The sequence below is a fragment of the Passer domesticus genome, chromosome 4 (assembly GCF_036417665.1).
Source record: "Passer domesticus isolate bPasDom1 chromosome 4, bPasDom1.hap1, whole genome shotgun sequence".
Taxonomy (NCBI): Eukaryota; Metazoa; Chordata; class Aves; order Passeriformes; family Passeridae; genus Passer; species Passer domesticus.
The window spans coordinates 13,698,183-13,724,235 of record NC_087477.1 but is presented as its reverse complement, the minus strand read 5'-3'; the positions used below and the strand labels follow the sequence as shown (position 1 = coordinate 13,724,235).

Below are 26,053 nucleotides of genomic sequence, written 5' to 3'. Positions count from 1 at the left end.
CAGCCCTGCTGCCAGGGGCAGGGACACCTTCCACGGACCCTTCCAGGGATGGGCACCCGCGGCTCCTCTGCCGGGGCAGGCGCGGGGAGCGGGGAGGGGACCGGCGCCGGTGGCACAGAGCACCCAGGCGGGTGGCAGCGGAGCCCCCCGGGCCCCGGTAGCCCCGGCGGTGCCGGTGCCGGCAGGTGCCGCTGTGGGCGGGCGCGGCGGGGGCGGCGGCGGGGCCGGGCCGGGCTCTCGTCCCTCCCGCCGCGGCCGCCAGCGCCGCCGGCACCATGGGCTGCTGCTGCCGCCGCCTGCTCTTCCTCGCCCTCCTCCTCCTCCTCCCGGCAGGTAAGCGCCCAGGGCAGGGGGGGCACGGCGGGGAGCGGGCCGGGGACAGCCCCGGTGCCTCCCGGAGAGGGGCTCGGCCCCGCCGCGGGTCCCGCTCGCACCCCCCGGAGGGGTCACCCCCAATGACAGGGGGTGTCCCACGCGGCTTCTCCTCGTCCCCGGCAGAGCCCCCGGCTGCCGGGAGCGGGGAGACTCGGTGGGAGCAGCGGGGTCTCCCCCCTGGCCGGGCTGGAGCCGCGGCAGCCCCGCAGCCCCTTCCCCGCCGGCACCGCTCCCGGGGAGCTTTTAGGGCTCCCCCCGGCCTGGAGCCGCGGCTCGCACCCCCCCAGCCCCCCGCATCTCCCCCCGGCGTCACCGGCCTCCCCATCCCACAGAAACGCCCCGTGGAACATCTTCCCCCTCCCAGACGCTCGGCGGGGACAGTTCTGTCCCCGGCTGATGCGACAGCGAGCGCAGGTCACCCCTCGGCCCGCCGGGCTGGGCTTGCAGCAAACAGAGGAGCTGCCTGCTCGGGAGCGTGGAAAGCACGCTTGCATAACCGGGCTGTCGCTGTCACAGCTCCCGGGGCCGCAGGGGGACAGGTCACACCCGCGGGACCCCCAGCCATCGCCCCGGAGCCCGCCTTCTTCCTGGACCGGGGAGAGCCGCGTGAATAATTCTGAATAATTCTCCGTGTGAAACGGGGGATCTGCCGGCGAGCGCCTGAGCGGGAGGGACGGGGGTGAGCGCTGGGGTGCTGGGGATGCTCCTTCTGGGGATGCTCTTCCTCCTCCCTCCCCGGCCCAAACGTGCCCCCGAAGCAGGCGGTCTGTGCCGGCACTCAGCCTCGGGGTCGGGAGGCGGGTTTTTCCCAGCGCCCGGGCCAAGCCCAAAGCTGTTCCCACGACCATCCCTCTCCACAGCACCAACGCCAGCCAGGCTTGGCAGCAGGAACAGAAAAGATTTCCCTGGACCCTGGTCCCACGTCCCTCAGGCTGCTCCCAAACGGCCCTGGAGCATCTTTCAGATCCTTTCTGCAACATTTCTGCCCCCACTGAAATAATTTATTTAAAGAAGGAAAAAAAAAAGAAAACCAAAAAAAAAAAAAAGAAGAAGCGTGTTTACATAAATATCTCTCACTTGGGAGGAAACATCAAGCAGGATTTAAATTTGCTTCGAGCTCATTCTTCAGGGCTAAATGACAGCGAGGACGTCACTGGCCAGGAGTAAAATAAGCCTGGGCTTTGCCTGGCCACGTAATGAAGCAGCAGCGTCTCGCACAAGGAAGTTTTTATCCTGCTATGACTCCTCACTCTGGATGTAAATTGAAACCTGTTTTGCTTTCCTGACCTGTGCCCAGCCCCAGGCCCGCTCTCCCCTTCTGCAATTCCCCCTGTGCCCCAGCTGAGACATTTTGAAGTACCTTTTAGGAGGAGATTTAAAGCTTTTAAGGTTTTGAGAGCTTCTTCGTGCAGGCTCTGGGCTGGAAGAGCTGCTTTTTGGGCTCTCGGAGCCTCGTGGGCTGATTTATTCTGCCTTTGAGGAGGCAAACCCTCGAGCACTCTGCTCCCCCACGAGCTGAAGGGCAGGGGGGTTGGGTAATCACCCCCTCTGCCAGCCCAAACCAGCAATCAGCCTCTAATACCAGGGGATGCTCCCAAATTCCTCTGCCAAACCCAGCTGCTTCTTCCCGGGGAGGGGCTGGGATCGTGTTGGAAGCTGCACCTGGAAGCACTAATTAGCAGCCAGCCAGGAAAATTGTGGAGCTGGGGAGTTGTCACCTGGGCAGAGCTGCTTCTTGCAAAACTGCTGGCTGGCTCCAGAGCCGTATCCAAGACACGTGCCTGGGAAAAATAATATTGTGAGGTGTCCCAAGCAGGCAGGTCCACCTGCAGCTCCCAGCCCCAGGAGACAGCAGGGAGCATCCCCTGGGATCCCTCCATCCCCCTTCCCCAGGGAAATCAGCACAGCACAACACCTGCCGGCATCTTTCAAGAATATAACTTGAAGTACCGAATTTATTTTTTTATTTAAACAAGCAAGACATCATTTTAGAAAGGGCTGGTGCTGTCAGCTACTGCCTTCCACCCCAGGTCCTCATCAGAGACCTCTGGCTGTACAGGCTGACAGGGGTTTTGTCACTCTCAGGAGGCCAAAAACCCACCTAAAAATTCCTCTTCTCCTTCTTTTCTGCTATAATTTCATTCATCAAGGTCTTCAGGGGCTGAATGACTGAGCAGCACTTGGCTCTGGGGAGGGGAAACACCACCTTTTCCTGGGCTGCAGCCTGGGGTTGGATCATGGGGCAGGGAAGAACTTGGACACCCCTCCCAGGCAAGGAAGGAGGGAGCGTGCAGCATGCAGGGAGCCATGTGAATTTAAAAAAAAAAAAAAAAAAAAGCTATTTTCAGCTGGGAACAGCGGGGCCTGCAGGGTGCTGGAGCTTCCCTCCTGCCCCCTCGAGGGGAGCCTGCCCACAGCAGCATTGCTGGGGCTCTGGGGGCGTGCAGGAGTGAGCCAGGCCTCGTGGCTGGGGCAGACGGACACACGGACGCTGGGATTTCTGCTGGGCAGCTGTTTCTCCTAGCCACAGAAAGCTTCAGAGCAATTAGAGCTCAGGCACTTAACGAGCAGGCAGCAGAACAGAACTAATCACGCAGGAAGCCAGCTCGGCCTGCCAGTAAATCAGAGGAACTGCAGATTTATTGGGTCTGGTGGCCCTGGCTCCTTCTCACGGGCAGGGAATGGCTTTTTTACCTTTTTTTTTTTACCCTTTACCTGTCGGTGCTGCTGGCCTGGGTTTCCTCCTGCTCTCAGAACTGGTGTCACACCGTGAGTGCCAGGCTCTGAAAACAGGGGGGACAGAGCAGCAGGGAGAGGAGCAGCACGTCAGGCACTGCTGGAGCTTGGCTGCACAGCTCCAGCCAGAGGGGCCCCCAGGAGTCACCCCTGATCCTGTCCCCCTGTGGTGGCAGGAAAATCTCAGTGGGACACGGCTCGGAGCCTGCAGAACTGCTCCCACACCTCCCCATCTGGGGATAGCGAGGCAGGAATCCACAGCAGTGCCCCAGAGAGAGAAAAGCACGAGCTGAAGGGCCAGGCCAGCCTCCACATCCCCTGTGCTCCTTCCCCACACCAGCCCTGGGCACTGCAGCCAGCGGGAAGAGAGCATCCCCACATCCCAAGCTGCACGGGGACAGGCAGGTGAGGCCGTGCAGGGCTGAACAGCTGGAAAAACTCGTTGAACCCAAAGCAAAAACCAGTTTGGCTCAGCCCTGGATGCTGTAAGGAGGGCTTTTGCCATCCACAGCCAGATGCTGCTGGTTTCACAGCAAAGAAATACAATGAAAATCATACCTGAGCATTAGCAAGGGGGAGGGGAACTACCAAAAACCAGCACAGGTTATGGGACTCCCCAGCCACAGAAACCAGAGCTGAGCCAACGAGGTCATGAGCAGGAAATCCTTCCTCATGTTTACATCCAGATTGTTTTATTGCTCTGCATCACTCAACCTGGTTCCAACCCAGGGCAGGCTCGGGGGACTCAGGGCTGCTCTGTCACCAGCACTTGGTGAGGAGCAGCACGATGCAGGACCAGCAAAAGCTCTTTTTTTTTTTTGCTCACTTGTGACTAGAGACAGGTTTCTACAGAGCCTTGCTGTAAAGAGCAGCGATGCTTGGTATGGTCTTGGTCACTTGTGGGTTTTTTGGGTGTTTGCCAGCTGCTAAACTGGCGTGGAAAGTGGCACCCAAGCTGGCAGCAGCGTGTGCCCAGCAGCTCTCCTTGCTGTCCTGCTGCTGCGTTTCTTGTTCCGAGCAGGCGGTGAGATTCCTCGGGCAAGGGCAGGCAGGACAAACAACAGCCACCTTATGGAAACTCTCATCATCCCTGCGGCCTTGGCTGCTGGGGGAGCATCCCTGGCTGCAGCTGGGGCTGGGCTGCTGCAGCTCATCTGGGCCTCCTGTGGCCGTGCCAGAGGCCACGAGCTCTGAGGTGGAGCTGGCTGAGAGCTCCACCTCTGCCTTTATCAGGGGAGGTTTGTTTGCTGCTCCGGCCCCGTGTCATTCGCTCGGGCTGGAGATGTTCTCTGGTGGCTTTCAGGCTGCCTTTCAGCTGGCAGAGCAATTCGGGAGTTGCTGCAGTGGCTTTTGGAGTGCCTGGGAAATGCATTCTGGAGAGGCTGCCAGCCCAGGTCAAGCAGCTCTTTCCCAAGAGGAGCATGAGCATCACTCAGCTCCTGCAAGGGCAAGGCCTGCCCCTCTGTGTGCCTTCCAGGAGCCAGGAGAGCACCATAATTCACAATTCACAGTTCACCTGTCTCATTCCTCAGGCTGGCACGTGATTAGGGCTAATATCCCCTAGGAATATCCCCCAAGAATATCCCGTTCCCCTAAGAGCAGCATATTTGAATGGCACGCCTTTGGGTTCTTCTTTCCCTGGCTGTTTACTGTATTTCTAGTGACAAAAACCCTAGGAAAAGGACTTAGCAAAGCTCCTGTGTGGCCCTGGAGTGTGGCACTGCTGCTTTCCTGGGCGGTCACCTCATCCTGGCAGCCCCTGCCTCGCCCTCTGCAGGATTCCAGCGGGGTGCTCACCTGCCCTACGTGAATTAGATGAGCAAATTCCTCGGGGCTGAGCTATGAAAACACCTCCAGCATCCCTCAGTCCGGCTGACAGCCCGTGCTGGAGGTGTTTTCAGCCTGGTGGCCTTCCTTGCTGCCCTGGGAAGAGTCCCTGTGACTTGTGACCTCCTTGGCTGGGAGCTCTCAGCCAGCAGCCAGAGATTGTTCCTGCCTCGGGATTTATGCCCCTCAGATGTTACCAGAAAGTTCCTGACTCATCCCGGCCAGCAGCACTACCAGCTGCCCTCTGCTCTGCCTCCCAAGTTCAGGCAGAGCACGGCAGCTCTGCTGACCCCAAGCACCTGGGGACACCGGGGTGGCTTTGCAGGGAGGTGGGAAGCTGCCTGTGACCCCGAGGGAGCGGGAGCAGCAGCATTTCCAGAGGTAACAAGCTCCTGGGATCCTGGCAGGATCCTACTTGGCATCTCTGGAGGAATCTGGAAGGTCCAGGAGTGAAAACACTGCCGTACAGATGGGTTCTGATCGCTGTGGGGTGAAGGATCCCTGCAGGAGCCAGATCCCAGCCTGCCATTCCTCTCCTCCTCCCTGTCCTCGGCTGTGCAGGGTGAAAGCTCAGAGCCACCTCCCAGTGCTTGTCCCCAGCAGAGAAGAGCAGCCACGGCCTCAGTGCCACCTCCAAGACCCCTTGGCTTGGGAAGTGGGGTCCTTCCACATGGATACCCACAGGGCCAGGAAAAGCAATTTTGGCTGCTTTAATTAACGAGCCCCTGCTCACCAGTGCCAGATCCCACTGTTTCTGCAGACAGGCACGGAATGTTTGTGTCCTCCCCACTCCTGATGAGTTCATTGCAGCTGGGGTGAGCTCCTGCTCTGCCCAGGGCTGGGCTTGGGATGCTCTGGGGGGTGTAAATAAATGAACACATGGAATAAAAATGCCTCCCCATGCCACGCAGTGCTGGCACACTCCTCCCTCATCGCAGCCACACTGAGGGGGCCAGTGCTGGACCCAGCCCTAGAAAGGGGGGGGAAAGCCCCAGCAGTCAGCTGGTGGGGACAGAGGGAGAAATGACTCATCTCCGTGCTAAGAAATGGAGACAAACGAATGAATGCACAAGGAGATGGGGGGAGAGGAGAAAGAGGCGTCTTGTGTTATCCCTCCCAGCTGCACAGGGGCTGCTCTGAGAGGGAGGGGAGCTTCTTCCCCTGATGCTGGGGGTGATGGGAGTATCCCAAACCGGGGGGAAAACGGGGCTGACTTATGCCAGGACAACCAGTCTGGTTGGAACCTCACCTCTAGGTACACAGCTGTATTTCCCCTCTTTTAGATGGCTCTCACCATTTTAAAACTTATTTCCAGCTTAATTCCCGAGCTCTTCAGCGCTCTCCCAGCTCGCCCCGAGGACTGCCCTGTCACTAACGCTCCTTTGTCTCGCTCCTAGGACTGGGCCATGGCTCCCCAGAGTCACCCCTCATCCCCATCCGCCCCCCCTTGCTCTGGGGGGGTGTCCCAGCGAAGCCGGACCCCAGGGATGTCCCCACGCCGGCTCCAGGCCAGCCCGAGCTGCCCTCCTCCGGAGACAGGACACCCTCCAGGCCCCTGCAGGGGCACGGCCACAACGCCAGCAGCCCGGCGGCAGCAGCGTCCCCCGCCCCTGTCCCCGTGAGCCCCACAGCAGAGGGTCCCTGGCTGCCGCCCGCCCCGGCTCCCCGGACAGCGCACGCCGCCAGCCCGGCAGGAAGCACCACGGGTGAGGGGGCAGCCGCCAGCCCCCCAGCCCCGGCTGTGCCACCGGCCCCCTCCTCCCGTGCCAGCAGCCACAGCAGCCAGCCCACCTGGGCCCCCGGCACGGGCCTGGCCCCCACGCCCGGCCTCGTCAGCCCGGCCGCCACCCGGCCGCCGCTGCTGCCCAAGGATGTCCCCTCCCTGGGGACACCGGCCGTGGCATCCAGCCTGGCCGTGGAGCCGACGTCCCCCCCAGTGACTGTGCCGAGCCCCACGGAGGCCGAGGCCACGGCCTGGCAGGAAAGCACGGGGGTGACCGTGGAGGAGGTGCCGCGCGCCCTGAGCGCAGGTGAGCTCCCCTGCCCGCCTGGGCCAGCCCCGGGGTGCTCACACGGCGGGGCCAGAGCCCCCACGGGCAAGGGGAGAGCTGCTCAGCTTCCTGAGAGCGTCACTCTGCAGAATTCCTGCAGGAGCCCCTGCCACCCGATGCACCGGCAGAGCCGGGAGTGGCGGATAACAAATCCCGGTTGCCTGGAGATGGGGATGAAATCCTCAGCTCTAAATTTGACTTGAAACACTTGGGGATGAGAGGAAACAATCGGCTGGATGGTGGGTGCAGCCCGAGTTATGATGGTGTAGGGTGAATTTTCCCTCAGGAAGCTGACACGAGCTTCTCCCTGTCCTCCTGTGCAAGCACGGGTAGCTCAAAAGTGCTGCACGTGGCTGGAAAAGGGGAGATCTGGAGCATTTCCTAGCCCTGGCTCAGCCCTGAACGCTGCCTGGTGCTGGGAGCAGCACCAGAGAGTGAGTGCACAGTGCCCAAGCTGTGCCTCATCCTACAAATACCTGCTCTGCTTTTATGGGAAGGGGACCATTGCCAAGATAGAGGGGCGTCCCCTTTGGGAAGCAGCGAGGGAACACTCCCCCCGTCAGAGACGGCTGGTGTGGGTGAGCTGGGAGCGGCTGGGCTGCGGGATGTGTGCCAGGGAGCTGGGGCTCCGGGGGCCGAGCCCTGACCCTGCCCCTTTCTGGTGTGTTTGGTGCCCAGGGAGCATCGTGGCCATAACCGTGACGGTCATCGTGGTGGTGGTGCTGGTGTTCGGGGCAGCCGCCTACCTCAAGATCAGGTAAGGCCGCTTTTGGGGCGGCCCCCCTCCCTGCAGCCCCTCTCACCGGCGCCAGGATGATGCCAGGTGCCGGGAAGACGCCGTCCCCAGGCGTGGCAGGGCAATGTGCAGCCTCTGGTGCCAGCAGGGCTGCGTTTCTCACCCCTCCTGTACTGGAAAGCAGAGTTCGCATCCCTCGTTTTGCAACAGCCCTGCTCAAATGCCAGGGATGCTGCTCAGCATAGTCATACCCAGTAATTATCCCTTGGGAAAGCTGCTGCTGTGGGTCTCGCTGTCACTGGGACAATAAACAGCAGCAGAGCCCAGGGCTGAGCATCCCTAATGAGCCTTTGCTGACAGCCGAGATGGGCAAAGGGCTGCTTTTAATTCCCTGTGTCCAGGCTCATTCAATGGGGGCAAAATTCAATCTGGGCTTCACTTCTCCTGGTCCTTCCTCTTAAAATACCCCAAAGCTTGACCTAGGGAGCCCTGGTGTTAATATTTCTTCAACCCATGGCCAGGGAAGTAATAAATCCTCAAAGTGACCTCAGGTTTGCTCTCCCTGGCAGGCACTCCTCCTACGGAAGGCTTCTGGACGACCACGACTACGGCTCCTGGGGCAACTACAACAACCCTCTCTACGATGATTCCTAGCAGGGATGGAGCCAAAAACCCCAAAAACCCTTAATTTATAAGCGCTTCTGCAGCAGAGCATCCGCTGTCGAGGAGATGCCGGGCACGGAGCCCCTGCCTCAGGCAGGATTCCCACGGGTCTGGTGGATGGCAGGAACTGGAGGGCAGCGCTGACAATAAACCTGAATTTTGGCCTTTGAGCAGGAAACCAGGTCCTGGGGCAGGTCAGCCACTTGTTGTAGACAAGGGAAGCCAAATTCCCCAGGGGGAAAGGCTGGGGAGGGCAAGGGAGAGGATGGAGGTTCAGCCAGGGCTGTGGCATCCTCTGAAATGCTGCTGCTCTGAGATCTGGGGGGGAGTGGGGGGCTGCTGAGCCAGAGCCAGCAGTGTGCCGGGGTCTCCTGTGCTTTCACATGTCCCTTTCCCTGAAATCACTTCCCTGTGTTGCCCTGCTACGAAATCCTTTGCCTTGTCTCCTCAGGAACCATGAACAGCTACGGGGCTGCTCAGTCACTGCTCCCTTTCTTTTCCTGCAGGTGCTTCCATGCACAAGTTCCTAATTTAATTTTTTTCCATTTAATTGTGGGGGTTTTGGTCCCAAAAAGCAGCCCAGGAACCCACGGGAAGATGCACTGACCATCCATTTCGCACACGTGGCTGCTTGCTCCACAGCTTTGTTTCCATTCCTCAAAAAAACTTGGCTGCTAAAATACAGCGGAGTGTTCTTTTCATCCCCAATTTGTGTTCAGCTTTCAGTGTGGGAAGGCTGGGGGTGGCTGATGGCAGAGCTGGTTTGGGAAGGGGATGCTCAGCTGCTTCTCCCTCTGGCTAAATTCCCTGGCAGCGGAAAGCAAAGCCCTGAGTCCTTGGTGAAAACAGGTAAATAAACCTGTGGATGGTTGTTGCACCTCGCAGCCACAGCCAGCCTGGAAAACTGTTGGGGCTGGGAGCATACACAGGAAAGCACAGGCCCTGAAGATGCTTAGGATGAGCAAAATTCCTTTCCACCTTTTTGGCACCTGAGAAGCAGCAAATTAGGCTACCTTGGCTAAGAAAAGCCACAGAGTTAAAAAACCACCACCCTTCTTCTCTGGAAATAAACTGGATGTTGTGCTGCTGCTGCCAAACTGAGGGAACAAAGGGAGAGGAAAAGCCATCACCATCAATTAAAAGTATATAACCCCCAAGGGAATAAATTCCTTTTTCATGAAGGAGGACAGAAATGGGGCCTCAGTTTTCCTGCTCAACCCTGTGCCTGGATCCTCAAAATGAACTACTCTCTCTTGCCCTACAACGCAAGGAAGAAGCTGTACATATTTTTGGGGATACCCTGGGGTGAAAACAGATTCCTCACCTCTCTGGGACCAGACACCATCTCCAGGGCCATGGATGGTATGGACACAGACGATGTGTTTCCACCTGCAGGATTGTTTGGCAGCACGAGCCAAGGCACGGGGCAGCCTAGGGAACACCAGATGTGTTTGGCAAGTGGAAAAGGCACTTCATTCTGGGGACAATGCCCTCAGGGGGAGGATGCCTGTGTTCCAGGCAATGCCTTCAAACACCCCTCTCACATTCCCATCTCAGACCCCCTGGCTTACTGTAGGGTTGCTGTCCCACACCAGTACAGCAGGGAAAAGGGGGAAAAGCAACCAGGACGTGCCCTAAAAAAAAAACCACTTTTCCTTCTCTTTTAAAAACCAGCGGGGTTAACCCTGCTACCAACTCGTTTCATTTGCAAAACCAGCCAATTCCCATTTTTCCCAAAGGCTCCCACGACTCTGGCTCAATTCCACCTCCTCCCAACTCCCTCGCCTCCCTCCCCCCGCCCCCCCTTTGGCTCGGTTTCATCTCAGAGATATTTTATTTATACAGAAAGAGAAATAGCTGGCATAGCTCCGTGCGTGTGGAACCACAGATCCGCCGGCTGGAAGCTTCATCCCGGCTTCCAGACTCCCTCTGGCCTCCCCAGTGATGCTCTTGTTTGGTGAATATTCCCATCACCATCCACCTTTCCAAGCACGGAGCTACTGCAGTGAGTAGCTCCTGGTTGCAGCCTTTGGCACAGGTGCCAGAAGCCAACTCCAGCCGGGACCACGAAGGAGCAAATCCAAGGAAACCGCCCCGTGTCCAGCACGGAGGTCCCAGCACAGCCCTGGGCTGAGCTCTGCAGAGGCAGATGCCTGGCTGCCCCTCTGAGGCACAAACAGCACAACACCAGGAGCCTCTCCCTCGCTTCCAGCTGGAAATTTAAAAACAGATGGTTTCCCTGCAGCCAGGCAGGGGCGAGACAGCCCCAGGAGGGGGCGGCTGAACCGGAGGTTTGACACAGAACACCCCCACTTCCTTCCCAAACAACGCCATTGGAGCAAGGCAAAACTACACCAGAGCACCAAACCAGCCCCAAACTGGGGGACCCAAGCAGCTGAGCCCTCCAGCCCTGCACTGTTCCTCTTGCTGCCCCCCTGATCCCTCTCTCGTGTTCTGCAGAGCTCTGCCTGTATTTATAGCTCCGTGACCTTGTGTGCGGCCCCCCAGCCTGCTGGAACTCCACTTTTTTTCCCACAAAGCACCATCTGCTCCTGATTCTGGCCTGGAGGGGTGAGCAAGGCAGGATTCTGGGTGCCAGGGAGCGAGGGAGCTTCCCTACAGCTCCAACAGCCCAAGGCTGATCCATGCCTGGATCATCTCAGTGCCCTGATGCCAGCATCCTCCCCGCTCCCCTCGCCTGCACCTCCATGGACAGGGCAGCAAAACTCCATACAGCACCTCCCACCCCAGAAAGCAGCTCCTCTCCTGTCTGGATCCCCCCTCCATTGCCCTTTATCCCCTGAAAATGCCATTCCTTTTCCTGCCCTGCCATTTATTCCCTGGCAAAGGGAGTTAAGGGCTCGGTGCCAAGATAAACACACCAAACAGCGGCTCAGCATTCCCTCAGCATTCCCATTCCCTCGTGCACTTTCCAGAGCCAAACACCAAAAACAGGAGAGCAAAAGGTCAAAACCACCTGGATCCTGTACCACCAGTAATTTTCCTTCCCAACACCAAAGCTCAGCCCAACTAAGAATTTTCTTTCAGCCTCCTCTTGTGGTTGGAACCCAAAGAAGAATATTTCCAACTAACAACTGGAATAAAATTAGCTTTCCATTTAACAGTGAACCTGCTCAGTTGTGGACTTGACCAGTCCACAAGCTATTTGGCCAGAGTTTTCTGGGATGAGAACTCCTGCAGGCTGGTGGGAGCTCCACTGGCACTTCCAGGCTTACCTGGGAGCAGGTCTCCATCCAGGGAAGGAGGTGGAGTCACCAGGTGCCAACCAAAGCAGCAGGGAGTCTTGCTTGTACCACAAACAGAAATATGGAAACACAGGAGCTCGTAAAAAATAAAGCACTTATTTTCCTAACAGTGTCTCGGGCCTCACACCTCCCCACATCCAACCATTTTTCAGCACTGAATCATGGTTTAAACTCAGCTGGGAATTTCCAGGGAGTACGTGTGCGAAAGAAGAGCACATCACGCATAGTGTTGTTTATTTTAACAGAAACCTTATTTTACATTTATTTATAGCAGTGAGAAAAGTGCTCCAGAAAAAGATACCCCAGTCAAGGCAAGCTACCGTAGCCACCATCCAAATCCGAAATATTCCCTACAAAAAACGGGCACTGTTGGATTAAGAAAAGCTTAGTTTAGAACAGAACAAGTTAAAAATGAGTAATCATAACCTGAAGAGGAACTGATCGTTTTTTACACCTTATTACTGTAAAGTATCTGTATGTGAAATTCACAGAAATCAAGGACTTCCTGCAATATTTAAGACTGCAAAACACCTCAGGCAGGATGTTACATGAAAGAGCTGGGGAGGAGTTGGGGTTTTTGTTCCTTTCAAAAGGCAGTGGTTCACCTCCCCACTGAAGTTCTACCATGAACAAACACCAAAATCACAGAAAATTGGACCCTGGACTGCTTTATTTCCGTGAACATCCCAGGCTCAGCCTGATGTGAAGGATGTGCTTCACTTTGGGTGCCTAACCAGCAAAATCCAGCTATGGACGAGTCCCAAACCCTCACCACCTCGGCCTCTGCCAGTGGACAGTGCAAAATGAGGCAGAAACAGGGGAAAAAGCGACAGCAGCAGGTCAGGGTGGGCATCCAGGGGAAAAAGGGGGGCTTTGCACCTGGATCTTCCAGCTGCCCATGCCAGCAGGCAGGGCAGTTCCCTTATTTCAAGGGAATTCTGTACCCACAGGTCACAACGCGTGAAGGGGGCTGAGGGTGCCACCCCTGCCCGCTGTCCCTGTGGGCATACATCATTCCCAGGGGGCACACACATCCTCACACAGAGCCCTGTGGACACCAGCACCAGCCCCAAAGGCCTCTCAAAGCCACCCATTTTCCCCCAGAGCTGCACCTCCACCTCCTTCCCCTTCGGCTGCCCCAAAACTCCTCCTGCCGCTGTGTCGGCCGCTCGCCACATCTCCTGGTGCTGCTCCTCTCACCTGCCTCCTCCCTGCCGCAGTCAGGGGCTCCCTGGACTCGGAATACTGGAGTTTCTACTGGCACAAGAGCTGCTCTGCTCACACGAGTCTCTCGCAGGGCCCGGCGCCGCGCGTGCCGCGGTCACTGCTCCTCCAAGGACAGCCGGCACCGCCCGTCCTGCGCCGTGTTGTAGGACGCACAGCTCTGGCACTTCATGCCCAGCAGGTGGAACTGCACCGTGGAGCGGGCATTGCAGTCGTTGCAGAGGATCTGCAGGCACACAGGGAGGGAGAGGCTGCAGCCCCAGCGGTGGGTGTACACAAACAGGAAGGATGGACACCCTACGCGTGACTGCTCCTCAGCATTCCCCACCCCTGGGTCTGGCTCCTGACCCAGCACGAGTCCCTAGTGCCCTCTACTGCCAGTCAGGCCGAGGCACAGCTGCATGGAAGCCAGGCAAGGCGGCGAGGCTGCCCTCTTACCTCCACCATCATGTTCTGGTACTCGCTGGGCATGGGAGTCTGCGCCACTTCGGTGTCCAGCTGGCGCCAGTACCTGGTCATGTCCAACGCCGAGTGCATGCACAGAGGACACCTGTAGCCTCTGGCACAAAGAGGGGGACACGTCTCAATCAGAAGATGAAGGCAGGCCATGAAACAAGTCCGTTGGTAGGGACAAGTTTCACACTGTACCAGGCAAACAAAGAGCACGAAGCAGCAAGTTCCAGAAAACAGAATCAAAATTAAATGCACTTTTTCCCTTTAAGTCACCCCTTCATCCCTTTAGGAGCTGTCTTTAAGTCAGTTGGTGCAGAATTGGTATTGTGATTTTTACCTCTCGAAACAATATGTTTGGACTAGGGTAATACTGAAAGATGTTTGGAAATACTCACTCCTTTAGCATTTCGTCGTAACATGTCCTGAAAAGGAAACACAGGTCAGTAAGAAACACTGAATTACTGACAGGGAACACACCTGGGCTGCACAAAGGGAATAAGCAACACGGGTACGCCCAAGGCAGAAATTAAAAACATCCCTAGGCCAAGTGACAGGAGAGCTTCACACTGTCAAAGCCGACTGAGAAGGACGACAACCCCCCTAAAGAAAATACTTCCTGGAGAAACAGACTGTCCCCACAATGCAGGTCCCTCAGAAAGCAGCTGTAAGCAGCTGACACGGACTAAATGCTGCTGAATAAACACCCAACACAATGCAGGAGGTGCTTCCCTTGCTCAGGCGTCTGCTTTACCTGTGAAGAAGGTGACCACACGGCAGAACATGGGCTCCAACACGAGATGTATGAATATCCTGTTTGGAGGCAAACACAAGGGAAAAGAGAAGAAAATTAATACACACAGAGTCAAAAGTAGGGCCACACAGTTATCCAGGAGATGAAAAGAAGCTGCTCACCTCCAAACATATTGGACAGTCCTGCCTGGAGACATTTTCAATACACTTTGAAAATGGAAAAAAAGAAGAAAATGTTATTCTGCTGTGTAGTTTTCCGTGTTTTTCTATATTGTAAAGCTCCAATAGGTAAAATTTCTTATGTCTTCAATCAGTGGCACTTGTGTTGCTGTTAGGTGAATTTAGAGGAGAACTCACTGCTCTGCCAGTTCCTGTGGCCTCAGCATGGGGCTGAGGCACATCCAGCTTCACCTTCAAGGCGTTACTTTTTAAGATACAGAGGCAAGCAGCGCATCCTCACCTTGTGCTTTCCTTGGAGACTCAGGCTGAGGCACAAATTACACTTGGAGCAGTGGAAGAAATCCTCCTTGGGGCCAATCCTGCGGAGAGAGGTGTCAGGGCCGGGCCGGTGCCCGCGGAGCAGGGCCCGCCGCACGCACGCACGCACCTGCAGATGCCGCACTCCTGGCAGTGGTACTGCTTCTTGTCACGGTCAAACAGGTGGCAGATGTCACAGTAGTACTCCCCAAAGAGGCTGCCACAGCCCTCGCAGCGCTGCTGGGCCTGAGGGGACAGGAAGAGCCTGAGTGCTGCACCCGCCTCCGGGCTCCAAGAGGGGCGTGGAGCTCCTGGAGCACGGCTGAGAGCTGAGAAGTGATGGACAGGCTGAGTGAGGGAGCTGGGGCTGCTCAGCCCCAATAAGGGATGGCTGAGGGGATCTAACCCGTGTCTGCGGGCATGTTCAAGGCACCAAGAGGATGGGATCAGCCTCTGCTCCGCGGTGCCCAGAAACAGGCCAAGAGGCAATGGGCACAAGCTGATGCACGGGCAGTTCCACTGAACAGGAGGAAGAGCTTCCTCCCTGCGGCCTGGAGCAGAGAGGCTGTGCAGTCTCCCTTACTGGAGATATTCCAGAGCTTCCTGGGCACAGCCCTGCGCTCTGTGACCACAGGACATACAGAGCTGGGAAGGGACCCAGGATGTTCACCACGTCCAAGGCTTCGCCTGGCACAGGAGAGCTCCGAGCATCCCGCCAGGTGTCTGACAGCCCTGCCCAAACGCCTCTTGCTCTCTGCCAGGATCGGGGCTGTGACCCCTTCCCCAGGGAGCCTGTTCCACTGCCTCACCACCCTCTGCGTCAAGAATTTTTCCTACCACCTCCTCCCTGAGCGGAGGGAGGCCACAACCCCGACAGGGAGCGGGGAGGCGGCACCGCATGGCCCCAGCGCTGCCCGCATTCCGAGCCGCACCTTCTGCAGGAGCCGGCAGCGGATGCACTGCACCTCGGACACCCGGAACCGGTCCAGCTGGTGCTCCTCGGCGCCGTCGTGGCACAGCCGGCACGGGTACAGCTTCCCGCAGCACGGCGCCTGCGAACGGAAGGGCACGGCATGGAGCGGCCGCCGGCACGGCACGGCACGGCCCGGCACGGCACGGCACGGCCCGGCACGGCACGGCACGGCCCGGCCCGGCAGCCGCTCACCCACCCGCAGCCGGCAGCCCCGCCGGTAGTGCTCGCATCCCGGCTCGCATCCCGGCTCGCCTCCCTGCGATGCCCCCGCCGTGGCCATGGCCGCCGCCGCTGCCCGGCCTCGCTCCACCCTTTCCGCTTCCTCGCAGCCGGTTCCGGAGGATTTGGAGGTTTCGGAATGGCTCCCCCGGCTGGCACGCTCGTGTTCCCCTTCCCGCTGAGCTCTGGTTCCGGTGGGGAGATCTGGAGGTGTCCCAGTCCGAGCTCCGTGCCGAGGAGCAGGTGACACAGGACCGCGTCCAGGCGGGCTGGGAATGTTTCCAGAGAGAGAACTCCACGACAAAATCACAGAGTATGCCAGCTTGGAAGGGATCCATCAGGATCATCGAGTCCAGCTCCTGATTCTGCGCAGGACACCCCACCAATCCCACCAGGTGCCTGGGAGCTTTGTCCGAGCACTCCTTGAGCTCGGTTGGTACCTTCCAGCTCAGGAGATTCTGCTCTTCAAGTTGAGGTGGAGCTCCTTGTGTTCTAGTTTCTGGCCGCTGCTCCTTGTCCTGTTGCTGGGCACACCAGAAATCTGGCGCCATCCTCTTGACACCCACCTGGGAGATGCTTGTATGGATTGATGAAGTTCCTGCTGTTTTCTCTAGACTGAGCAGGCCCCGCTCCCAGTCTGCCCTCCTGAGATAGAATGATGCAGACCCTTCATCATCTTCGGCCTCTGCTGGACCCTCCAGTATCCTTGTCCTTGACCTGTGGAGCCCAGAACTGAGCGCAGCACTCCAGATGTGGCCTCACTGGGGACAAGCAGAGGACCACCTGCCTGGACCTGCTGGCCACTCTCTTCCCCATGCAAAACCTTCCTCTTAAACCTTTCTCTCCCCCACAAACCCAACCTTCCCCTAAAAACCTCCACTCTTCCTTCCCCAAACCTTTTTCCCCCCCTGCATTTGCCCATGGCTATCTGACTGACTGCTGTGGCCAAGTGCAGCATCCACTGTGGGAACAGTCAAGCCTGGAATTGGAAGATCTTTTTATTTACAAATGAAATGTACACGTTAAGAGACAGCATAGAGACAAATCCCTAAATACAATGAGTTCAGACCACATTCTGTCATGATCCATTGGTGGGAAAGGCTGTATTTTGTGCAAAAATAAGTTCCAAAGTTAACAACACCACGTGAGTTGTGACAGGTGATGGAGAAATGTGAGCAAGACAGGGACAGCCCAAAACTGACCACAGACAAACTAAGGGCAAGTAAGCAAAAACTGTTTCCAAACAGTCAAGTTTTACTGTCCCATTCTCCTAAGGAACCTAAAGGAACAATGACTTGAGTTACTGAGACATTCCATGTGCCACCTGCATCACAGCTCAGTATTCCACAGGGGTATATTCCTTCCTTCACCATCAACAACAGCCAGACAACACACCCGGGGCAAACACCCCAATGACAACTGCCCAGACGTGGGGTCAAAAATGTGAAGGGAAAAGGAACCTAAACCAAAGTGACACGTGCATTAGTGAGGGTTTCAAAGGAACAGCTGCAGATTTGCACATTTAGATATTGTATTTCTTGCACAGACATCCTCTTCACTGTCAAGGCAAAGGTGCTTTTCAATCCAGATCACGCAGCCCACTGAAATACGAGAATTTTGACGGCTGCTTTCATCATGATTCAGTGAAAAACAAACCCCTCAGGCGGGCAGCAGCTGGACAAAAGAAAGCCCAGCTTCCTTCAGAGTCCTCCAAAGCAGCTCCTGCCCCTGTCACACACCAATGACCACTACTCCTCTCAGACAAGACCTGGCCCTAAGCCAGAAAGTCAACGTTCCAGGGGCTTTTTGCATGCAAGAAATCCAGCAGCAATGGCAGTGCAAGCTCCATCCTTGGCCTGGACCCGAGCCACTTCTGTGGCAGTCTGCTGCACCAACAGGAGTAAGGGATCCTCCTCTCCCCTGCAGACACCTGGCAGCTTTAGCCCCTGGAAACTTAGATGGATTGTTCCCTCAGTTCAGTCACCTGCATCAAGAGGAGAAAAGGAGAATGACTCTGGACAGACTGACAAAATACAGAGGTGCTCCCTGGTGCAAGGCCTCCTTTATTTTGCTTTGTTACACATCCTTACCTTGCTGAAGCTGTGCACTTAACACCTGTGTGCTTCACAGATCAGAAAACTCGAGTTGTTTTTTCCCCTCCCCACATGCAGGCAGCCACCTTCCCCTTCTTTTGTTCTACCAGCTTGCTCAACCTCCCAATTTCATGAGCTGCTTCATTTCCAACCCCAATGCCCAGCACTTCAGCTCAGGAAAATGATTTACCAGGCACAGCAAGCTGTGTACTGCCCTCAGTAAGAAATCTGTCACAGCTGCACGTCCTTCCATCCATTTGGAAGCCACCAGAAGGCTACACAGCAAAAACCTGAAGCCCCCAGCAGGCTACACAGCAGAAATGAAAGCCCACCTTTTACAGGCAGGTGTGACCATCTCCCCAGGGCTACTGCTCGACCCTGGGGAAGCTGGCTTCTGATGCATCTGGCATCAAGGTCCCTGACAGCTGTAAATTGGGAAAGAAAGAGACAGGATCAATTTCCAAGTGTAGCATCAACAGAGCAGACAATCAGAAGCAGCCTTCTAAAGACACATGCAATGCCAACACCTAATTCAAAACAAATCTGTTCTTTGGTCAAATCAGGCTTCAAAAATGCTCCCCCAGTGTAAGACTTACGACCCCGAGGCAAATTCTGCTCCTTCAGGAGTCAAACTGGAATTCTGTGAGCCATGCTGTTGAGAAAGTCACAAACCAAACAAATACAGAGCAGCACAAACCACTTTATTGCCTTGCTACCTGCTGTGAAGGCAGACTTGAGTTATGAAGGTCGATACCAGCGAGGGAGGGGACTTGGGACTCTGCAAACGTTCTATTTTCCTTCTTCAGAAATTTGAGATGCCGAGCTGCAAAACACAACCAAGGCAAGCCATGTTTAGGGAGTGAGAGCTGACACACTGCTTCCTGACACTTGTTTGGAACCCAGGTTGTATTTAGAGGACCTCAAAGTTCCTACCTTCCGCTCCCCTCAGCTCGGGGAGATGATTTAGTTCTGGCAAACGCACATCTGTCTTGTGGAATTCCCATTTTTTCTTACTTGCCTGAAGGATGGGTTTTTCATTAGTAACCTGTAGTCAAGAGCATAAGGAAGAGCTCATGAAAATACAGAAAAAAAATAAAGCTATTTTCAAGCTTAAAAAAACCCAGTAAAACAGCAATGCTCTGATGTAGTTGGAATCTGTCCAAAAGTGAGACAAAAGCCTCTGATGTGTGTGAAGGAATTCAACCTGCTCAAGTGCTATTTATACACAAGCAATGGAAAAGCACCAGCAAAATAAAAACAATCATCTAAGTGAGGCTGCTTTCACAGAGATAAAATACAGCACTTGGAGAATGGCTGGGACTAGTTATCTGGAAAAAGGCAAATGTTCCTGGCTGGCACAGTAGTCATCATGCCTAGGCAGTGAGAGCAGAGGAAAACTTTCCATTTCACTTGTTTCCCTTATCAATTTTTAATGCAGTTATGACATGACTAAGTAAAGCCCTGGCCACATTAAATGCAAACCCTCAGTTCTGCTTCAGTAGCACAGCACACATGGTCTATTGCTCCTGGCCAGGCAGGAGGCCATGGATATATTCCAAATCTCACAGATATCCTGTGCTGGACTGCTCCCCTCATTTAAAATTGCTTTCTGACATAAAATGTATTGTATCTAAGAACTGTTAGCAAGGGATAATGAACGAAAAGTCTGCAGGGAAAAAGGGGTAACAAACCAAATATTTCCAGTGGGGAGTTATGGTGAAAGATGGACCAGATGGAGTTCTTGAGAACACAACACACAACTGAATTCATTTTTGCTTGGCCAAGGGGGACAGACAGACAGACCACTCACCGGTGTCAAGCTGACATTGCATCGCCCCACTGGAGAAGGCTTCCGTGCCTTTAGCAAGGGGTTCAAGTATTTTTTACTCTTTTCATCAAGTCTGTAATCAGAAATGCCCCACAGTTGGTATTAGCTGGGCTGACACAGCCAATGCAAAGCAACAAATGCAAGGTGTCCCAAACCCCACGTCTTGTGCTCCCACATTGTCACCCTGCCTCTCCCAGGACATCCCAGGAATGATGGATACCAGCTCCCCCAGCTCTATTCCCTTACCTGTAATTCAGGCTCCCAGGCCCAGACCCCATCCCAAACGTAGGAGAGAAGTTCTGGGTGATGGGAGGGATAAATGTGCCCAAGCTCTTGGCGTAGTCCAGGCTGCTGCTGGAATCTTTCAGGTTGGTCTGAGGGCTGAATTTAAATGGGTAGATTGTGTTGTCATAAAGGAAGCTCAGCTTGGAGGATCGATCTGCTTTCTCTGCATCAGCTTTAGAAGGCTTGCTCTTTATCTGCTTTCCATCTTTGCTCCTTGGGCCCATGCTGAAATCCTGTTTGGGAACATAAACATCATCTTTCTTTACAGTCACTGTTAAAAGAGCAGTTTACATCAGTGCATGCAGGAAAAAAAAAATATGTCAGAAGCCTACACGTGCATGATTCTGCAAGAATCTAATGGAGAAGGAATTGGTTTTGTTAGAAAATCTCTGCTTTCCATCAAACAGGAGAAAATTTGTCAGGGTTCCAGCACTCTCTGTAAATAAGTCACTTGAGACTGGAATCAGAAATGATGGAGGAAAACCAGCTGCATCCTGTGTCTCTTCCGAAGAAATTAAATAAAAACTCATCTCAATGTCACCTCAAAGTCACTCTGAAACATCCTTGCTATCCAGTTGAAAGGAAAATTTTAAATTTTGATGACAGGGCTTTAAAACAGGTTAAGAGCAGCATAAAGCATGACTTATCCTTCCCAAGTGATTCCCCCTCCAGCTCTGTATTGCCAGGAACTGCACCACTGTGTGGTTCACCTGCAAGGGACTGGCCCAAGAGCCCCCTGCACACTCCCCAGCTATTTCCTAGGAATTTAAACTGCTGCACCTATTTTAAAAACAATGATTTTAAAACATGAGAAAAAACCCCAAACAATACAGGTTTGGAAAACACAGATGGACCAACCTGGACGCTGATGGTTTTTCTTTCTTCTAAAACGTCTCTTTTACTGATTTTAGATTTTTTTTGGAACTGATGGTCTCTGGCATCTTTCTGGATCATTTGTTTAAGCTCCTGAGTAAATCTACATTCCGTATAAGGAGGAAAGAAAAAAAATAAATAATAAAAGGGCTTCTGTTTATCTTAATATCGTCATCAGTTGTTAAGCCCAGGCTTCTATAGCCCTTTAAAGCAGTCAAACAAGCGGTGCCATTAAAGTAATGAGAAGACAAATGTAATGTATACATTAAATAAAATCTTCTGCGCACATTTTTCACAATACAGCAATAAAGGTGTTTGCATCCCAGTTTGGTGCAGATGCAGTGAGTGAATACAGTGTAAGACTGTATTGCCCAGTGTGGTGTGGCACTGATGAATCAATGTCACAACAAGGTAAATGTGCCACTGCAACGTGTTCCCTTCCACCTCTATTTTCAGGAAGGTCAAGCCTGAACAAACTGAGGCATTCAGCAGCTGCCAGCTCTGCAAACCCAGCAGTGTGCAGTCTCCAAGCACAACTGCTTCACCTTTTTCCAACCTGAGCCTGCAGTGAGCAGGAAAGGAGCTCTTACCTTTCAGCAAAGCCGTCCCTGTTGAAGAACTCGCCCTGCAGGAGTTCGGCGCAGGACGGTCTCTTGTCTGGGTCAATCTGCAAGCACTCCTGTCAAACCAACGCCAACAAGAGGAGGAAAACACAGCAGGAATTAAACAAAGGCTTTGGCATGTCTGAGGGAAAGATCCCTGCAGTGACCCCTTTGGCCCTGCAGGGCTGAGTGCCCCCATCACCACGGACTGGAGCTCTGGGATCCTACAGCCTTCACCAAGCTGCCAAGCCAAGCAGCTGCACGGGGAGCTGGGAGAAGGGCACTTCAACATCCCTGTGCTCAGCTGTGTGAGGTGAAGGACAGGGAAACAGAGCAACACTCACGGGAAACACTCCGTTAATTACCTTGGCTAAATCCAGTGCGTCACGAGGGAGCTTGGGATAGCGTTTCTCCAGGGATTCCAGCTCCTTCACCTCGGGCAACTTCATGCCAGCAAAGAGGGGGTTTTTATAGAATAACTCCTGTTGTCTTGGAATCAAGTTACCTGGAGTCAGGCAAACAAAGCAGCCGCATGGAAAATACAGGACAGTGAAACTGAGAGGCTGAAATGCTGGGTCAGCACTGCAGTAAGGGCTTGTTATCTTCCCACCCACCAAAACAAACCTGAGCCCCTCCCTCCTGAGCAAGCCCGAGGGGCTCTTCTTACCCAGGCACTTGGTGATATGGTAGAGCTGGTCAATGTCTGAGTCTCCAGGGAAAAGGGCCTCTCCTGTAAGCATTTCTGTGATCAGGGCACCAACAGCCCACACGTCCACAGGCCTGGGGAGAAAAACCACCAGCTCGGCACAGCTCCACGGATCCAAAGGCTGAGCCAGGCGTGGAGCACGCCTGCATGCCCCCCACAGCCCCTCCCAGGCTGGCAGGCCAGGCTCACCTGCCGTACTTGCTGTCCCCCACCAGCAGCTCCGGGGCCCTGTACCAGCGGGTCGCCACGTAGTCCGTGTAAACTTCCCCAGAAGTCGCCAAGGGCCGGGCAAACCCGAAGTCGCAGAGTTTCACAACTCCTGACTGGGAAACCAGGATGTTCTCTGGCTTAATATCCCGATGGATTATCTGCGCGGGGAAAAGGAAGTCAGGCAAACTCCCTGTCTGGACACAGCAAACTGACTGGCTCAGTAAAAAGTGCAGCTTTCTCATATTCGAGTAGAAAATTACAGGCAAACACAGAACCTCTAATTTCAGACACATTTATTTTATGCATATCTTCTCCTTTTCAGACAAAGCTCTATTTCTCTAAGTTCAAATATACATAAGTACAAAAATGCACACTTCTATTCTAATATATATCTATTGATTGTAGCTGCAGAGGTGATTTCTTGCACATACTTACATTATGGCTGTGACAAAAGGCAATTGCTCTCAGAATCTGAAATAAGTATTTCCGAACCCTGTCGCAGTCCAGTCCATTGGGAGAGTCCTCGAGGTCATTGAGCACCGTGTGATCCACAAACTCAAACACCAGGTACCACCGCTTCTTCCTCTTACACACATCCAACAGGTTCACCAGATTCTCGTGCCTCAGTTGCTGTCAAAAACCGGAATGTTTAGTGAGGGAAAACACTCAGTAAAAGCTATAAAGGGAAATTTTAAAAAAATATATTTTGCAGTTAAATTTTTTTAACTGCAGCCCAGCTGGGATGGTACCAAAAAATGCAACTCGAATAAAATGAGGAAGAAAAAGCAGCTGTGTTTTCCATTTACTTTGTCGTGTGTATTTTTGTTTATTTTGTGTCCCCAGCAGCCAAGAATCCACCTCCCATTTGTTACACATTTATCACACACCAACACAAAAGGCCGTGCTCCAGAGCACAGTTATTTATTAGCTGGAGCCTGGCAGGGAAACATCCCTGGAGGCAGCACCAGAGCCCAGGGGTGGGACCCAGGAAGATGCAAAAGGACTGCAGAGCACAGGGAATTGTAGGGGAAACTCTGCCAGGGCAGAGGCAGTGCCAGCCAACCTGCACCTGTGCCTGCCCAGACTTCTCAGCAGGGCTGACAAGAGAGGAATTTTTAAAGGGTAATCAATAAGAGGAAAAGCTCTTTTCCCAGGAATTATTTATTCCCCGTACAGGAGGCCTGAAGAGGTTTTTTGCTGCTTTCAGACACAATTAAATTTCTGCCCAAACTCAAGAGGAAAAAAAAAAAATTAAAAAATTAAACCCAAAGATTGACAGGGAGCAAGGGAAGGAACGACAAAGAGACTAAACCTCCAGGCATTTATTTCCCCTGTGAGAGGCCACCCTTCCTGAGCTGTAAATGCAAACGTTCCCCTTTGCAAAGATTCCATTCGCCCAGGAAAACCAGTTAATTCCCAGCACACCTGGGGGCCGCTCAGTAACTCGGAGCAGGGACAAAGATCCACTTTAAAAGGGTTTGAAGGGATAATGCCTGGATAATGGCAAACACCACTTTTTCCCCCCCCCTTCAGTGCACAGGAACTGTAAGCTGCCAGATTTAGATTGAGACACTTGTGGCAGACAAGAGAACAGGACTCAGGTTTGCCACTATCCCCACCTCCGGAACACCCCACATCACAGGAGCAGATTGGAAATAAAGTTTTCCTTCTTCTTTTTTTTTTTTTTCACCAAACACATCATCTGGGTCCCAGTGTTCCAAACTCCCACATATGCCAATGCACATGGGACAAGCATTCCTGTGGGACACGGGAAGCTCCTCCGGGCAACCCATGCCAGCACCTCAGCACCCTGACAAGGAATGATTTTTTCCTGATATCCAGTCAAAAGCCGCTCTCTGAAGTTTGAATCCATTCCCCCTTGTCCTTCCCCCCAAATACTGACACCAGGCAAATCCCACACTCCAACACCAAGGGACACAGCGCCACACACGGTTCAGGGAATCCCGCAGGAGAACTCCTCCAGCCTCTTGCCTGCCAGGAAGGTGCCGTGGATAGAAAAAAAAAAAAAAATAAAGGAAAACTTTCCTAGAAGCGTTTTCCCGTCTCAGGTGACACCCCCAGCCTTTGAAAGGCCAGCGTTTCTTCTATTTCCAGCAGCAAAGCCAGGCATTTGGGACAGGGGACAGCCACCACCAGGCGGCAAAAGAGCTGGGAATGCCACAACATCCCAGCTTTTCCCAACCCGGGATTCGCCAGGCGCATCCAGCCCCGCGCCCGGGCCGAGGCCCAGGCGGCTCTGCCCGGCTCCGGCACGGCAGTTCCACGGATCCAGCACGGGGCCCAGGCCCGGCTCACCTTGAGCAGCTTGATCTCCCTCAGGGCGATCTTCCTCACCGCCGCGTCGTCGTCGCTCTCCAGGAACTTCTTGACGGCCACGACCTGCCCGCTCTCCCGGTTCCTGCACTTGGTCACCATGCCGTAGCTGCCCTCGCCCACCAGCCCCAGCACCTGGTACTTGTCCATGGCGGCGGCGGAGGGCCGGGATGGGGCCGGGATGGGGCCGGGATGCGGGAGCAGCGCCGGGACGGAGGCACCGCGGCCGCCGCCGCCGTTACCGCGGCAACGGCCCGCCGCAAAGCGCGGCCGCGCCCCGCCTGTCGCGAAAGGCGCCCGTCTTAGCTAGGCCTCATGGAATGTTTTAAGGGCAAAATGTTATATAAATGGTGCTTTCTGAAGCGCTGGGGCACGTAAAGCGGGCTCAGCGGTCTCGTCCCTTGTGCGGTGGGCTGGGTGTTAAAAACCCAGCCTGAATCCAATGACTGTTGTGTGTGTGGATGGGAGGCTGGGGGTGTTGCTAAGGCTGAGCCGTGAAAAAAGCGGAATAATTTGGTTTTAGGTGCCTGTGCCGGTGGCCTTGCTGAGCAGTTCACCTTTCAAACTTGTCTGCACACATAACACTGTGCATGAGCCTGCTGCCTTTGAGGGGAAGGAAAGCTGAAGCATCCTTGTGGGTTTAGTCGTATTTTCAGCCAATGCATTCTCAATCCAGCATCCCCTTGTTCCTTCCATCCACTGGTGGATGGAGCAACCCATGCTCTGGCCTTCTGCTAACACTGACTTCTCATGTTCTGGGCAGGACACGTGTAGGAAAACAGCTCCAGGAACCAACTGCAGGAACAAGAGCATTCCGTGCGGATATTCCCAATATTCCCGCCTCACTTTGGGGCTGAGGGCAGCGTGGAAAAAAAGGCGTTCAATTTCTCTGAAGGAATTAATGAACGCCTGTCAGGCTGGAATACTGCAACAGTGGGAAAGGAGCTGTATTCCCCTTGCCAAAATGTCCATTTCCTGGAAAACAGTGTAACGAGGAATCACGTCTGGAACCTGCACTGTATTCCTCCCGAAGGAATCACCTTCTGTAAGGGATTCCCGGTTGCTTTTATGCCTCCCTCATCCCCTCTCCCTACATTCCGGGCTGACCTCACATTTCCAGGGAAAGGAGAACATCGCGGTGTGCTTGACAGTGATTTATTGTATTTCTCCTACCTTTTCCACGGTCGTGGCAAGCAGCTCCTCTGGGTCCTGGCATCTGTCCTAATGTCTGCTAATGGAGCGCTGACGTGGGATCCAATTAACCCTTCCACTGCTGAGGTGCGTTTGGACCCGTTAAAAGAAAGGAGCAAAACACCTGTTTGTACCATTAGCTTACCGTGGCCAAGGGGGAATGGCTCACACCGAAAGAGAG

General features: G+C 54.4%; 3 protein-coding genes and 1 long non-coding RNA gene across 5 annotated transcripts; 2 read left to right on the top strand and 2 right to left on the bottom strand.

The window, feature by feature from the left end:
- The first annotated feature begins 260 nt into the window (after positions 1-260).
- PARM1 (prostate androgen-regulated mucin-like protein 1) lies at positions 261-9,092 on the top strand. Its single transcript, XM_064416154.1, has 4 exons — positions 261-333; positions 6,336-6,968; positions 7,668-7,746; positions 8,295-9,092. The coding sequence occupies exons 1-4, from the start codon at positions 276-278 to the stop codon at positions 8,377-8,379; spliced, it is 855 nt and encodes a 284-aa protein (XP_064272224.1). The 5' UTR covers positions 261-275; the 3' UTR covers positions 8,380-9,092.
- Positions 9,093-11,878: 2,786 nt separating this feature from the next.
- On the bottom strand, positions 11,879-15,885 carry RCHY1 (ring finger and CHY zinc finger domain containing 1). Its single transcript, XM_064416139.1, has 9 exons — positions 15,728-15,885; positions 15,491-15,610; positions 14,689-14,804; positions 14,542-14,620; positions 14,244-14,288; positions 14,083-14,141; positions 13,727-13,753; positions 13,317-13,437; positions 11,879-13,104 (listed from the first exon to the last, which is right to left on the bottom strand). The coding sequence occupies exons 1-9, from the start codon at positions 15,809-15,811 to the stop codon at positions 12,976-12,978; spliced, it is 780 nt and encodes a 259-aa protein (XP_064272209.1). The 5' UTR covers positions 15,812-15,885; the 3' UTR covers positions 11,879-12,975.
- A 28-nt stretch (positions 15,886-15,913) lies between these two features.
- LOC135298508 (uncharacterized) lies at positions 15,914-17,179 on the top strand. The gene is made up of 2 exons (XR_010360518.1): positions 15,914-16,225; positions 16,365-17,179. It is a non-coding gene; the product is annotated as an uncharacterized LOC135298508 (long non-coding RNA).
- On the bottom strand, positions 16,731-24,936 carry CDKL2 (cyclin dependent kinase like 2). 2 transcript variants are annotated; one of them, XM_064416136.1, is made up of 13 exons: positions 24,664-24,936; positions 22,783-22,977; positions 22,327-22,505; positions 22,099-22,211; positions 21,797-21,936; positions 21,420-21,508; positions 20,815-20,932; positions 19,918-20,189; positions 19,654-19,744; positions 18,777-18,888; positions 18,560-18,666; positions 18,176-18,268; positions 16,731-17,734 (listed from the first exon to the last, which is right to left on the bottom strand). In XM_064416136.1, the coding sequence occupies exons 1-12, from the start codon at positions 24,829-24,831 to the stop codon at positions 18,209-18,211; spliced, it is 1,644 nt and encodes a 547-aa protein (XP_064272206.1). In that variant the 5' UTR covers positions 24,832-24,936; the 3' UTR covers positions 16,731-17,734; positions 18,176-18,208. The 2 variants fall into 2 exon arrangements, with proteins under 2 accessions (XP_064272206.1, XP_064272205.1); XM_064416135.1 differs by having other exon boundaries at positions 22,327-22,541; positions 24,664-24,928.
- Between the last annotated feature and the right edge of the window lie 1,117 nt (positions 24,937-26,053).